Source organism: Magnolia sinica, chromosome 11 (genome assembly GCF_029962835.1).
Source record: "Magnolia sinica isolate HGM2019 chromosome 11, MsV1, whole genome shotgun sequence".
NCBI classification, from domain to species: Eukaryota; Viridiplantae; Streptophyta; class Magnoliopsida; order Magnoliales; family Magnoliaceae; genus Magnolia; species Magnolia sinica.
In genome coordinates this window covers 11,046,804-11,061,648 of record NC_080583.1, presented here as the reverse complement: position 1 = coordinate 11,061,648, position 14,845 = coordinate 11,046,804, and the positions used below count along the sequence as shown (strand labels likewise).

General features: G+C 38.0%; 1 protein-coding gene across 1 annotated transcript in view; it reads left to right on the top strand.

The window, feature by feature from the left end:
• LOC131218802 (endoribonuclease Dicer homolog 3a) overlaps positions 1-14,845 on the top strand; it is a 66,174-nt gene that overhangs the window by 17,338 nt on the left and 33,991 nt on the right. The window contains exons 6-14 of the mRNA XM_058213620.1: positions 2,805-2,869; positions 3,301-3,432; positions 3,529-3,681; positions 4,724-4,859; positions 8,726-8,831; positions 8,923-9,115; positions 9,209-9,369; positions 13,786-14,004; positions 14,129-14,394. Coding sequence (XP_058069603.1) covers positions 2,805-2,869; positions 3,301-3,432; positions 3,529-3,681; positions 4,724-4,859; positions 8,726-8,831; positions 8,923-9,115; positions 9,209-9,369; positions 13,786-14,004; positions 14,129-14,394 — 1,431 coding nt within the window. The remainder of the gene's footprint in view (positions 1-2,804; positions 2,870-3,300; positions 3,433-3,528; positions 3,682-4,723; positions 4,860-8,725; positions 8,832-8,922; positions 9,116-9,208; positions 9,370-13,785; positions 14,005-14,128; positions 14,395-14,845) is intronic.

The following is a 14,845-nucleotide window of genomic DNA, read 5'->3' as shown; positions in this document are numbered from 1 at the left end:
CTCATGCCCCACATGGTAGAATGGTACTCTCCCACACTCTTATTTTCCTACTGGAATGAAAAAATGTTTTGTAGAAGCTCATAGATTTGAGTTAGATTTTTCTCACATGAATACATCTCCTTCAAGTTACCCTAGACTTCTTTGACTGTCTTGAAAAAGATAACATTCGCACTAATATGTGGCTCCATACTATTCCACAACACCCTAATTTGGGCATCTTCTGCTACCAAATCATCATAGTCTGTTGTGGTCTCATCAGGTTTGGTTGAAGTCGGATGTTTCACCTTTATTTTTCCTGTTGGAAAAACCTCACTGTAGATGGTCTGTTCTATTCAGTTTAGTCGATGTGATTTCGAGAGACATCGACTCAGATGGAGACATAATGCTATTCTTTGTTCATTCTTGGTATCCATCTTGATAAAGGGAAGAACTTTGAATACACACTAGAGAACTTTCAATTGAATTGGACGTCACACAAGTAGAGAGGGGCATATATCCACGGACATAATTAACTAGATCATTACTTGCTTTCTGGCTTTCACTCGTATACTTCTTCTTTTTTCAATCTTTACCATCAACAACCTTCACTCATAATTTCCGTCCTTAAATCTGACTGTAGATCCAATTGTAGATGAGAGATTTCCCACTTTGACCCATCACACAGGTAAAACACAAGAGTGGGCCTTATACATCTTCGTTGAACATGATTATACCACCCATCAAGTGGTGGTACAACGAGGGAAAGGGATTAGTTTAGGTGAGGGTATCGGATCACTTACACTTTGATACCATGTAGTAAGTGATGGAGAAAAGAGGAGAGAGCTTAGAATGCTCCACATGTCCTCACATCTTTTATTATAATTAGGGCAATCACTTAATACAAGAAAATTATAATTATATCCCTCTGACTAAAAGTTAAATAAACAATGACTTATGGGTCCAAAAACTATCGGCCAAATATATGACATGGGCCCAACATAAACCCAAGCATATGAGGACCACATGAGTGATCGTGGGACCACACGTGTCCCCAGGGTGGCCCATATGTGTGGTTATAATGCATCAATACCTGCTTCTCTCATTCTCAAAATGTGATCCACCAGGCCTCGTCAACATGCTTTGGGCTGACCACCCCCATTTCTCCCTTAATGTCCTCCCTTAAGCCCGTTACTATAGTGCAAAGCCTGATGTACCTGTGTCTCAGACTCTCAGTCGAATCACATCCAACTGTTAGAGCATTGTACCTTTGAGTGTACCCCTTGCTGTTAGATTCTACTATTGTAGGTTAATAAGATCATAGAATGCCTTGGACTTGTGATTTAAGGGTAAATATCTCTGTTTCATTCTGGTCTTCATCTCATCCCATGTTGAGATGGGCAGTAGGCCAGTGCATCACAAGTCTTTTACGATAGAATGCCACTGATTCTGTGCTGCCCCCTTTACTGCAGCTTGACATCCTTCGATATATGCTACCACTAGAAATAGTTTGCCATCAACCTCAATTGGTTGTGGAAAGTGCTGCGGTCCAAACTACTCTATCTCTGATAGATTAAAATGGGCTTATCTGGTATTGTATCATCCATGACAAGACCTAATACATACTGGATGATATGCACATGTTTCGGTCAAAAACAGTTCCAAAACCCGACAAAATATATAAAAACATGTTATTAAACATTCCTAAATACTATCTCCCCCAAATATGGGTTGATAATGGGTGAATCGGGAGGTTTGTGGTGTGACTGACTTGTGGGGCACTGGAGGATGTATTGGTTTTGGATGATACTTGAAACCATGATCTCTATGTTCACATGCCGGATCTGGTCTTCTGTGCAAGTAGGTCGAATAGTCTCAGAACAATTAGGACAATCATGATGAGGTGCCACACTTGCTGTGTTCTTGGCCTAGGATAATCATGACAAGGGGCCACATGCTGTGATCCAGGTGCCTAGCGAGTGATTCGCTGGCACCACATATCCTTCATGATCAAGACTCTATCATGCCTCAATAGGGCCTCGAATGTCCATGGGCCAACAGATGGATCTTCATAAAGACTGGGGGGCATATTCCCATTCTTCTTTTGATAGAGACTCCTTGGATTGGGGGCATGTTTTAGAGCTCAGGGTTGGGGTAGGAGTATGGGTCCTATGGGATTTGATTCATCAATTTACTGACAGTCAGCACAGAGGGAGGGAGGTAATCTTGCTGTTCAAAAACTTCCCGTGGATTTAGCCCATCTGAGCATTTCCACGTGTGTAGGTGTGAATTGTGGTTCTCAATCATGGTCTATGGAGGAAAATGAAGATCTCCTTTTGTATGGAACAATGTCCACCGAAGGCACATTAGACAATGCCTCCTTTAACAAACCCAATCCCTAACATTTAAGTAATTGCAGTTCAGACGTTAGGAATGAATTCCTCTTTCAAAGAGTTGGAAAATGAAGCCCATAGGGGGGCCAGTCAATTATTATTATTATTTTTTGTATCTGTGGTATTCCAATTTTCTCAGCAATTGGCTTATATGTTGGATAATACACTTTTCCAAAAAAAAAAAAGGTTGTATAATATAGTTTTAAGAAGGCTAGACATTGTTATTAACTTGCTATTTAGTTCTTGCTTCGTGACTGGTATTACATTTGGACTATACTTCACTATTCTATTGTTTGGAGTTGTTTACTGTTCTTTTTCATATTTATTGGCCAGCAAATATGGCCCTAATTTCTGTTTCGTTACTGGATCTTGTCGTATTTATTTTGCGATATCAAATTTAACCACGTCTTTTAAAAATTTGCTTCTGTATATCAGGTGTGTCATCAGCCATGGATTGTGAGGATCAAATAGCTGAACTTGAAAGCATCTTGGATTCAAAGGTCATTTGACTGCCCCTTATATTTGTTATTGCAACTTACTGAAGTTTAACATCATCGTCAATATTATATCATATTTTGGTTGATGAGGAAAAGTAGTTGTATCTGTGGTTTGGTCATGTGCAATGGGGAGCGACTAAGAACTGTGCTGGTTAGGAGTGAGTTGGTACAAGTTGAAGGCTCTAAAAAGGGCAAGAGGAAGGCCCAAACGAACGTAGATGGAAGTAGTAAGAAAAGACTTGATGACCTATGGTCTAACTGAAGGTCTGACCCTTGATAGAGTGAATGGTGGAACAGGACTCACACAGCCGGCCCCAATTGATTGGGATTAAGGCTTAGACGATGATGATGATGTTAGTTGATGTGATTTTCGCCTCATTGTGGGATAAATTATCTTTTCGAGTTCTTAGTTCTTATGGTATGTGCTACTGCAGGTTTGTACAGTGGAGGACAGAGCTGAATTAGAACTCTTTGTTCCATCAGCACAGGAAATTAACCGATACTATGACACGAACTTGTCACTTCATGATGATCTGAAGGCAAAGCTGGATTCTTCATGGGCCAAGGTTTTGTAACCTGCTATTTATCATTATTGACTTTGCTTTGTTAAACTGGGTTTGATTTGAAAGATTGTTTCTCATATGGTTCTTCTGCTTAAACAGTTTGATGCTGTGGTGGCTAATATGCAAGATCTACTTCCAAATCAGTTTAAAGACACTGAGGACATGATCAAGGGATTGAGAAAGCGATTGTCCAGTTTTCATGCAAAGATTTTGTATTGCCTAGATGATCTTGGCCTCATCTGTGCTCAGGAGGTATTGTATTATTATTATTTAGTTGTCATCTGTAGTGTTTTGTCAGGTAGCTCCACCTGTATGTACCTGGGCATCTTTTCTGGGTTTGAATGGACCTTGTGAAACTTTATTCGGAACACACTGAATGAACAACATTTACTTATATGTGAGACACGTTTACAAACATGATGACATCAATGACTCTACCAGGCTTGTTGTATAGGCTACAACTCTGTATTAAGTGCATTGGTCATGATTTCTTTTCTGATATACTTCTACAAAATTTTCTTGGTCTCTTTGGTTGGACACTTTTTAGAGTGCTGGTGTGAATGGCTTCTGTTTTGTCCAGAAAGAAGACAAATGTTTACTGGCTTGTTTAATAAGCCAGTAAATGTTTTCTTTTTTGTCAATGTAGTTGGGTGGGATTCTTTTTGGTCTTTTAGGCATCTGTTTTTGTTGCCTTTTGGCACCCGTTTAATAAAACTTCAGTAAACTCTAAAAAAATAAATTAAAAATTACTGGCTTTTTGTTGTCATAATTATGTCATCAGTGTGGTCATCAGAATTATAGTCTTGTCACAGCTTATTGGGTTTGGGTTTGGGTTTATGAATCCCGTTTCACCAATCATTCGTAGGCCGGCCCTATGTTCATTTTTTTTTTGTAAAACTTTCCACTGCAATTTACCATGAAATCTTGGTTACTCTGTCACTGGTTTAAGCTTAATTTTACTAATTTCCTTATCTTAGGCCCTGTTTGGCATCAGAATGAGTTCATCTCATTTTAGTTAACACTAATTTTGTATTAGAGATGCCGATACCTAGCACATAATTACCATTAACATGAACCCAGATCTCTAATACAAAATTCCTCTCAACTAAAAATGAGATTTAGGCGTCTACCAAACAGTGCCTTTGTTTCCACACTAAAACTGCAGGTAGATGGTTTGTTAATTTAGCACATTTTTTTTTTTTAAATAATTTTTTTTCTTTGTTTTTATTTCTGATCCTGCTTTTATCTTTCACTTGGTCTGATTTATGACTTGGCATGGAATATTACTTTGTAGGCTGCTCAAGTCTGTATGGAAACGGCACGTGTTGCAAACCTTGGAGAGGGATATGATTTTTCTAGATCAAGTTTTGTTCAGTGTAAATGCTTTCTTGAGGAAGTGTTAAATAAAATAGAAGAAACTTATCCACTTGGTATGATGTTCAATAGCTGTGTTCAATAACTTATTACAATTGGTTTTTTTTTTTTTTTTTGAAGTTTATCAATATAAGGTTAAAATTTTATTTTCTCAGAATATATGGTCAGGAATTTAGGTTATCAATTCTATGGTTTTTCGTTCTTTCTTTCTTTCCGAGTATGCTTGTCGATACATCATCTTTTGTAGCTTATTTTTCTCTCTGTTTTTAGCTACTCGTCTCTTGCTTATAATTGATGTAAATTCAATTTATGCATTATGGATATGTACATATTTACTCATCAAACTCAATTTCATTTCCCCCTCAATCATCACTGTGTTTCATTACTTGCATGCCTTTTCATTCCACTCATTCTTTCCATTTGGAAGCAGTATGAAGCAATTGGTTTTGTTTCCATAGCTTGCTTGCAGGCCTGAGAAAAAACATCAGAGCTGTAACGATGGGCTTGCCACTTACTAATGAAGTCAAGGAATGGAAACAATGCAGTTTGGGTCGTTAATGAATTCAAGGACATTGATTCTATAGCAGACCCAATGCCTCGACTCAAGGAGGAAACTGTGGTGCTACCAGGAGAGGAAACAGATAAGAGTGTCTCTCAAGCTTGAGCTAAAAAAAAAGTGAGAGAAGAAGAAACAATGTGGCAATGTGGCTGCAAAGATTTAGGGCAGTGTGGGTCAAAGAGAGAGGGTGATAAAAATATGAAGTTATTCCACAATATTGCCAATGCTAGGAGAAGAAATAACATGATTCAGAGTGTAATTGTAGATGGATGAGTGGTGGAAAGCAAGTGGCTGTGGTGAAGTTAATGAAATTTAACTCTAATCTCCCATGGACGATAGGTGGGACTTAGTCTCGACAGCCTTAATTTTTGTACAGTAGTGAGGATAGGTGGATTGGTTGGAAAGGACATCAAACTAGCAGTTTCGGAGTTAGAAAGAGTCAAAGCACCTGCCTGCAATGGGACCCAGCAGCCTTCTGCCAAGAGGTTAAAGGGGACTTGTTGAACTTTATCGGGGAATCAACAGGCTCTCTAAAGATAACAAGGCCTCCTTCATAGAGTTAACTTCTAAGAAGGAAGGCGCATCAAGTTGGAAAGATTTTAGATTCATCACCCTAATTGGAGGACCGTACAAAATTCTTCACAAAGATTTTGGTGGGAAGGCTTGGGAAGGTGTTGAGCAGAGTTGTTTCTAAGTTGTAGGGGAAATACCTATAATGTAAAGATTTTGGTCAGATGATGCCTCGATTGCTCAAGAGAGCATAGATTCAAGACACAGGAAGGAAAGCCTGGTGTGATTACTGATTATAAGCTTGATACGGAGAAAACGACTTTGTAAACTGGAAGTTCTTGGATACATTCTCAGAATGTTAGGCTTTGAGGAGGGTATCGGTCATGGAAACCCCATTTTTTGCTTGTTGTGGTGGTAGAGGCCCTAAGTAGAATGATTGAGATTCTGAGAAGGTTACGGCCTCATGAATGGTTTTTAGGTGAATCATGCGATCTTCCTACAATCCCATCTTCAGTTTGCAGATGATATGCTTCTCTTTTTGAGAGGCATATCGCTCCCAGGTTATCAACTTGAGGAAGGTGCTGCAGTGTTTCAAAGTAGTTTCATGGCATTATCGACTTACAAAAAATGTGAAAATTTGGGGATTATGTTTGAAAAGGGGTAATCAGTTGGGGTGTTCTCTTGTGGAGCTGGAGATCTGTCATTTTTGTTCCTTGGGTTGCTGCTTTCTTCTGGACAATTGGTTAAGTGATTGTGGGATGCGGTGGTGGAGAAAGTGGAAATAAAATTTTTGGCATGGAAAAGCATAGGGGTCAGTACCTATTAATAAAATCTGCCCGTCCAATATGCCACATTACTTTATGTTGCTCTTCCAACCAGTTCATCCCCAGAAAGCATACAGTGAGACTTTTGTTTGGGAGGTATGGAAGGGGAAAAGAAGATACATTGTGTGAGCTGGAGTGAAGTGTGCAAGCCACTACTTTTGGGCAGTGTGGGAGTTATGAGGCTTGAAAACTGTGATGTGAGTTCTCATAGGTTAGTGATTGTGGAGGTTTGGAATCGAGGAAGATTGAATATGGAGTTGAATAGTATTTTGTCAAAACAGAAAGGGGGGGCTTGTGGTGGCTTGTGTAGTGGGGGCTGGATTTGACCTTTCGCAGAACCAAGTATTTTCCCAGAATCTAATGCGGGTGACTGGTTCGATATGGGACAAGTCGCCCAAAGTGATAAAGAAGATGATTTAAAACTAAAAAACTTGGAAAAAAGAAGATTTTTTTTTGGAAAAGTATGAAAGACTTGGAAAAATAAAACACAAATATGGAGAAATTTAGATAGATTTATAGACACTAGACAAATTAAAGAAGCCCAAAATATATAGTGTGTACAAAAAAGTGCAAACAATGTAGATGCATTTGATACACATTGGCACAAAATGTATATTTCAAACCACCATTTTCACAACCTAGGCAGGCTAACATGATTATATCTGTCCAATATGTACAGAAATTATGTTTTAAGACAACTAATTATGTACTTATGGAGTATGTAACCCAATTAAAAAGGAAGTTGCATGCTCGATGAAAGCCACATCTTCATCACTGGCTATTCTTTGTCTTTTGATGTGCACAGTTGCATGAGGCCTGACTTTTATATGTGTATACTCTTTAATGGTAAGTAATTCCTCGCAAATCTCGAGTATTGTTTTGACCTCACTCACCTTTCTCTAGTATGAGGTTTATTGCAACATGTCAATATGTTACACAAGGAATCCATAAGGGGTGTTTCCTATTTGCCGTTAGCTCTATGCCAGCTGCCTTGTAACTTTCCTCAGTCTATAATGCTCCGCACCACTAGATTCTCCCCTATTTCCACCACAAAATGATTAATGCGGCCAAATATTTTGGCATCTTTGATGTCTAGTTGCATCAATTCACTTGTGGAAAAACTGTTCCTTGCGACAAATACATGGTTGGTTTACTATGATTGACTGGTCCAAAAACGAAGTGGACAAGGAGATAGCTTAATCCTGTAATGAATAGTTATTTGGACAGTTGGTTTAATGAACGATCAAGTATACTAGGATGTGTAGGGGCCTGATGATCATTATGAGATGTATGTAAGTATAAGGGTGTGTACATGCACGCACATCTATGTTACTTCATCTTGGAAGTTTATTCTCTAGGAATATACTAAAGTACACACTTGGAAGAGCATTCAAGTTCTTACTCGTGCGTGAAAATTTTCGAGTTGTTACACAGGTAGACTTAGATGGTTTGGTCATGTACAATGGAGACCAAGAACCGTGCCAGTTAGGAGTGAGTTGGTATATGGTGAAGGCTCAAAAAGGGCAAGGGGAAGGTGGATGGAGGTAGGAAGAAAAGACTTGACCTATGTTCTAATGAAAGGTTGGGCCCTGGATAGAGCAGAATGGTGGAACGAGATTCATGTAGCCAACCCCAATTAATTGGGATAAGGCTTCGATGATAATTATGAATGCAAGTGTGGGACCCATATTGTTAACAAGTTGACATTATTAGTCACCATCCCAAAACCAATATTGAAATCTATGCATGGGTCCCACACTTGCCCAAATTGAAGGCTCAAACATACTCTGCATCTCCTCCCTGACTTGAGGACCTGAGTCATATAAAAAAAATTCTTGGCTATGTATCGTGGGTTTTCTACTTTGCAACAAATTGAGTCTTTCCCTCACACTTTGATTTTGGAATTTTTTGATTCTATTGCAATATGTTGCGATTAGTTTCATATTCATCAATTTTGTAGATGCTTTCCTTTTTAGTTTTGTTGGTGGTATTTCTAACTGACAGTGGGTTGTGAAACATTCTTTTCCAGTCAATGGAGATATTTTGAAGGCAGAACCAGGCTACGTAGAGGCAGTCAAAATGGGCTATGTATCTCCTAAGTTATATGAACTAATGCAAATTTTTCAATCATTTGGGTGAGTGACCCTTTCTGTAGCCAATACCATGTGTCTACTAATGTCTCTTGTGACAATTGCTTCATAATCATTGTAATCTTTTTGGCTGCAGGGGATCTAAGGAAGTACTATGCCTGATTTTTGTGGAAAGAATAATAACAGCTAAAGTAATTGAAAGATTCATGAAGAAATGTAGTAATTTATCGCATTTCACATTTTCATATTTGACTGGAGGGAATTCATCAATCGATGCACTTACACCAAAAATGCAGAAGAACACTTTGAATTTGTTCCGTTGTGGGAAGGTATTCTTTTAATAGAGTTCCATAATTCGGTTGGAAGTTGCAAGCTGGTTTTATATGTTTATTCCTGTTTAACAGTGAGATTGTGCCTTGCAGGTGAACCTATTGTTCACTACTGATGTGGCCGAAGAGGGAATTGATGTGCATAACTGCTCCTGTGTGATCCGTTTTGACTTGCCAAAAACAGTTCGTAGTTATGTCCAATCACGTGGGCGAGCTCGGCAACATGATTCTCATTATATCCTTATGCTAGAAAGGTATGTGTTCCTTCTATTTATTTTGTTAATGCTGAAGTATTCTTTTATATTATGTTCATTTGTGACAGTCTTGAAGAAACAGCTTCTTTGATTTCCCTGTTAAGTGCACATGGTTTGATCAAGGCTTTGAATATGGTATTGGAGAGCCTATTGGCCAGACTGAAAAATGATACAATAGTAGACATCTCTGATCGTATCAGCATGTTTTCTTTGACCCAAAAAAAGAAGAAGAGGAAAAAATCTTAGAAAAAGGAAAAACAAAGGAAACACAAGAATCTATCATTTATTTGTGTTTTTTGGGCATGCATCCAGTAATTCGACCATTATTGGGTAAGAAATTTTTTTCTTTTTTTGAAGACACGGTGTGTCCCCACCTCATTTTTGAAGTGAGACTAATCCTTGCGGATACATGCAATCACCCACAACCACGTGTATTGGGTAAAGCCAAGGAGGGGAATTGAACCCTCACCTATAGGGAGCAAACCTACGGTGAAGACCATTCTTGGGTAAGAATTATGTCTGTCGGTCTGACATGCTGAAAATTGTGTTTTTGTATATTTGACCTTCAGAAAAAAAGAAGAAGAAGGAAACACAAGAATCTATCATTTATTTGTGTTTTTGGGGCATGCATCCAGTAATTCGACCATTCTTGGGTAAGAATTATGTTTGTTGGCCCGACACACTGGAAATTGTGTTTTTGAATATTTGACCTCTAAACAGAAAAAAAAAGTAGTACATAAACCTAAAACAATGAAAAAAAAGTGAAACTATACTCGCTAAATGTTATATACTACATGAATAGACTGTACACATGCTATCATACAAAAAACATAAATATAGATATTGATAATTTATAATAAAATAAAAAACCAGCATTTTTTCTTATTGTATCAGCACGTTTATTTATAACCAAATAAAAAACCAAAATCAACAAAAAGAGGTAAAAAAAAAATCAATAATACATGTTACACAGATTATATACATGTTATCAAATAGAAAAAATACATGTATTGTCTACATTGAATTATAGAAACCAAAAAGGAAACAGCAGAAAGAGTTAAAAAGGGTAAAAGAAAAAATTGCAAAATTTGTTGAATTAGTCAATACTTGAGTAGAGCTAGGTTCAAAATAGTTAAATCATTCCCTTCCCCAAAGTATTTTTAAGAAAATACCAAAAACTTTTCATACGAATGGTAAAACACACCAAAAAAAAAAGAGCCTACAAATGCTCAAAGATGCCAAATCAACTATTTCTTTGTTCACTCCCCAGATTGCATATACGGACAACTTAATCATTCATCATTTACAAGAAAAATTTGAAAAATAAAATAAATTAAAATGAGAAAAAACAATTAAAAAAAGAAGCAAACATAGGTTTTAAACGTGATTTTTAGGACAATAAGAAAATAGGCCATAATTAAACGCAACTCAAGAATGATTTGGTGAATTAGGGCCATTACGTTAAAAAAAGGAAAAATGAAAAAAAAAAAAGTTTTCCGGTTGCTCAAAATTTCCCAAAAATCGTTCACCTAGCTTCTATTCTATAAATAATGTTGAATCTTGTTTTTTGTTGTAAAAGAGGCATTTCAATCTGGTTGAAAACCCCTATCTATCCTCTTCTTCCTAGCTGAAAATGACAAAAAGAGTAAAAGAAAAATGTGAAAAAACTGGAAAATGGACATTTGTGTGTATCGGCTCTATCTGGCACACCTACCAGTGTATTCAAGACATTGACACGGCTCGAAATATCGTCTGGTGTTGGCTGATATGGCCCAGCACAGCTGTACAAGGTATTTTTAAGACCTTAGATTTGATGATTTGATCATCGTCATCTAAGCCTTATACCAATTAATTAGGGTTGGCTACATTGAATCTTGTTCCACCATTCGACTCTATCAAGGGCCATGCCTTTAGTTGGATCATAGGTCATCAAGTCTTTTCTTACAACCTCCATCCACGTCCTTTTGAGTCTTCCCCTTCCCCTTCTAGAGCCTTCAACTTGTACCAACTCACTCTTGATCGGCGTGGTTCTTGGTCTCCGTTGCACATGACCAAACCATCTAAGTTTACTTTTCCTCATCTTAATACCTAATGGTGCTCCTCTTAAGTTCTTCAAATGCATTCATTTCTAATTTTGTCCTTATCTTGCCACTCATCCATCTCAACATCCTCATTACTACACATCCCGTGATCATGTTGTTCCTTAACTACTCAACATTCTGTCCTATAAAGCATGGCCGGTCTTATGGCTAACCTATAAAATTTTCCATTCAATTTTGAGTGGTACCCGACGATCACATAAAACGCCCGAGAAACATCTCTATTTTTTCCACCTAACTTGAATTCTATGGGACTCATCCTTCTAAATCTCCCCACTCTCATGGATTATTGATCCAAGCTATCGAAAGTGGTCATTTTGGGAAACTTCTTGCTCAATGATCTTAATTAATTTCTCCTTTCCGGCTATGTTGTTACTAAAATTGCTCTCCATTATGTTTTAGTCCAACTAATTTTAAATCCTTCATATTCTGATGCACCCTTCCTAAATGTAGCTTTGAGTTTATTCCCTCCCTCGCCTTGTCAATCAAGTCTGTCATCTACGCCCTCCCTCGTCATTGGAATCTCTTCCTGCAAATGCCTCGTTAACATGTCCATGACCAATGCAAAAAGGTATGGGCTCAATGACGACTCCTGGTGCAAGCCTACAATGATTGGGAACTCACTTGTCTCTCCACTAGTACTCACATTGTTACTGCTCCCTCTGCATATCCTTAATCATGCTAATATATCCTCTTGAAATTCCTTTCTTTACCAACACCTACCAGAATAACTCTCTGGGGACCCTACGTATGCTTTCTTGAATCGATGAAGCAGGCTAGATGCAGTTTTCTGAGATCAAAGGATGAATGACCAAGCCCCTGTGGTGATAAAAGCAAAGGGGCTTCGAAAGTGTGTTCCTTGAAATCAGGTCACCGGATAAATAGAGCAGCTTTGTATGAGGTTCCTTGATGAAGGCTGTTAGTGAAGGTTCCCAGATATGAAGAGTGGAAACAACTTCTAGCTGGCATGGGTGTGGGATCACTTGGCAGAAATGGGAGTTTGGCTCTCTTGAATGCCTTAAACCCCTTGGCAATGAATGTGCTTCAAACAGTAGTTATTTCCTTTTTAGTAGTCTTCTTCGGCAAGTTCTCTTTTTTAAAGTATTGTAAGTGAAGAGAATAGAAGAGATGAAGTCAGTCCCTTAGTGTAGTCTATATCCACAGCTGACGCAACTCCGTACCGTTAGTGTTGAGGAGTTAGAATTTGAATAGTGCAGCTAGAAAAAAAGGAGTTGGAACAGCTCAAATACATATATGTAAGGCCGCATGTTTGAGAATGCAATGAAGTTTCAATTATTTTTCTGCTTCAGAAACTTGCGACTTTTCTTAAAGGGTGCGATGCTCTTTTCTTGTGTTTCAATGCCACTTGCAAGGCGACTTGAGTGATTCAAGTTCCAGCCTATTTATCTTGTTTGTTTTCAATTTATTGAATCCTACCGAGTTTACTCCTTTCTTTTCCGCCAATATTCCAGTCCGTGAGTTTTCCCAGCCCTTAATTCTTTTTCTTTTCTTCTTAACTTTTTTTAAATTTTAAATTTTTATTTTTTGCTGCTAAGCATTGTTCCCTATCAATAGTGCAATTTCCTTCTGTTTTCTGTTTGCGGCCTAGGTGGTTGTGAGATGAAGTGATGAACTACAATGTTGTAAGTTGTAACACAGTAACATGCAAAACCCACTTGTTTGTTTATAGTCTGCATGAAAGTATTCTTTGAATCTTTTTTCTACATTCTCATCATTGAGGTAGTACTAGAGGCTCTTTTCATTTGAGGTCTATGATGAGACTTGCTCTTTATTACCTAGTTTCGGCATCATTTTGCACATATTTTGTTAATCAGGATTGTTTCTCTTCATATATTTATCTATTGAAATTGCCAGTAGCGCAGGTTGAGTCTTCAATATGCAGTTAGCAGAACTCTTATTGAGCTACTCAATATTTGTTATCAAGTACGCGGTGGCGACACATATGGCTATATTCATGTCTGTGTGTATTCTCATGCATGCATTTATTTTTTGCTTAGCTGACTGTGGAGCGATTCCCACATTTCTCTAATGGTTGTGGTGAAACTAGTTCTCAAACCACCCAATATTCTTATTCAAGAGTTAGAATTTTATACAGTGACTGCTCCATCTACATCTTTTACCTAGTCCTTCAATATTTGAATTTCGGGGGGTCCGGGACCTTCACATGGCTGCTTGGTGTTATGATGGCCAAATTGGAAAGCAACCGTGATAACCTTTTGAGTCACCGCAGCTCTCTTGCTTATTTCTACAGTGAGTTATAATTGCAATATGAATTCTAAAATTAGAAATACCACAGGGGAAATATCAAGCAAAGGGATGTGTTATTTGATATTATTAGGAGCGAGCATTCTATGGCAGACACTGCCTCGAATAGAGACCCTGATGCAAGCATTTCTAAAGTTTGTCGCCATGAGGACATAAATGCATATTCTGTTGAGTCAACGGGAGCAACGGTTACTCCAGATTCTAGTGTTAGTCTCATCTACAGATATTGCGAGAAGCTCCCTGGAGATAAGTATGAGTTTTGCTTTTTACTGTCTACTTCTCAATAGCCTGTTCCTACTTTGCATTCTTGTTACTTTGTATTGTTTTTGAAAATCTCTTACACGTGTTTCATGCTATAATTTGCTTTATGCTAGGTACTTCACTCCGAAGCCAAAATTTGAGTTTGTTCTTTACGGAGGTTCTTATGAGTGCACATTAACTCTACCTCCTAATGCGGCTTTTCAAACTATAGTCGGTCCTACATGCCGAGGTTGTCACTTGTCAAGGCAGCTTGTATGCTTAGATGCTTGTAAAAAGTTGCATCAAATGGGTGCACTTGATGATCATCTTCTCCCTTCAGTTGAAGAGCCTTCAGAAAGTGATCTCATTCACAAGAATACAGAATCTGCTTCAGGTGCAGGTAGGCAATATCTCTATTTGCCCCTTGCTTGTAGTGGTTTGACATTTAAGGGTGTAGTTTGTGGGGTTGGTTTTAGAGATGTGCCTTATCTTTTCATGTTCTATTGCAGGCCATCCACATCTCATCAGATGTTTATACATGATTTTTTTTGAAGGATTGTTTATACATGTATTAGAAGAAGTGTTTATAAAATCTCCCGAGTCAGTCAAATCTTTTGAGGTTCCTTCAAAACATTCTTATTTGCCCTAAAAATGCCCTTCCTACCATCAACTAAATTTCTGAAAAGCAAATACTTACTCTAGAATTTTTTTTTTTTTTGAAAGATGAATCACTTTATCAGGTAAAGCCAAAAAAGAAAACAAGAGAGAAACAACAAAAGACCACAAAGGAAAAAAAGAAAAAAAAACTAGAACACAAACAGCCCAGCCTCGAACCTGGGACAACCCTCTCA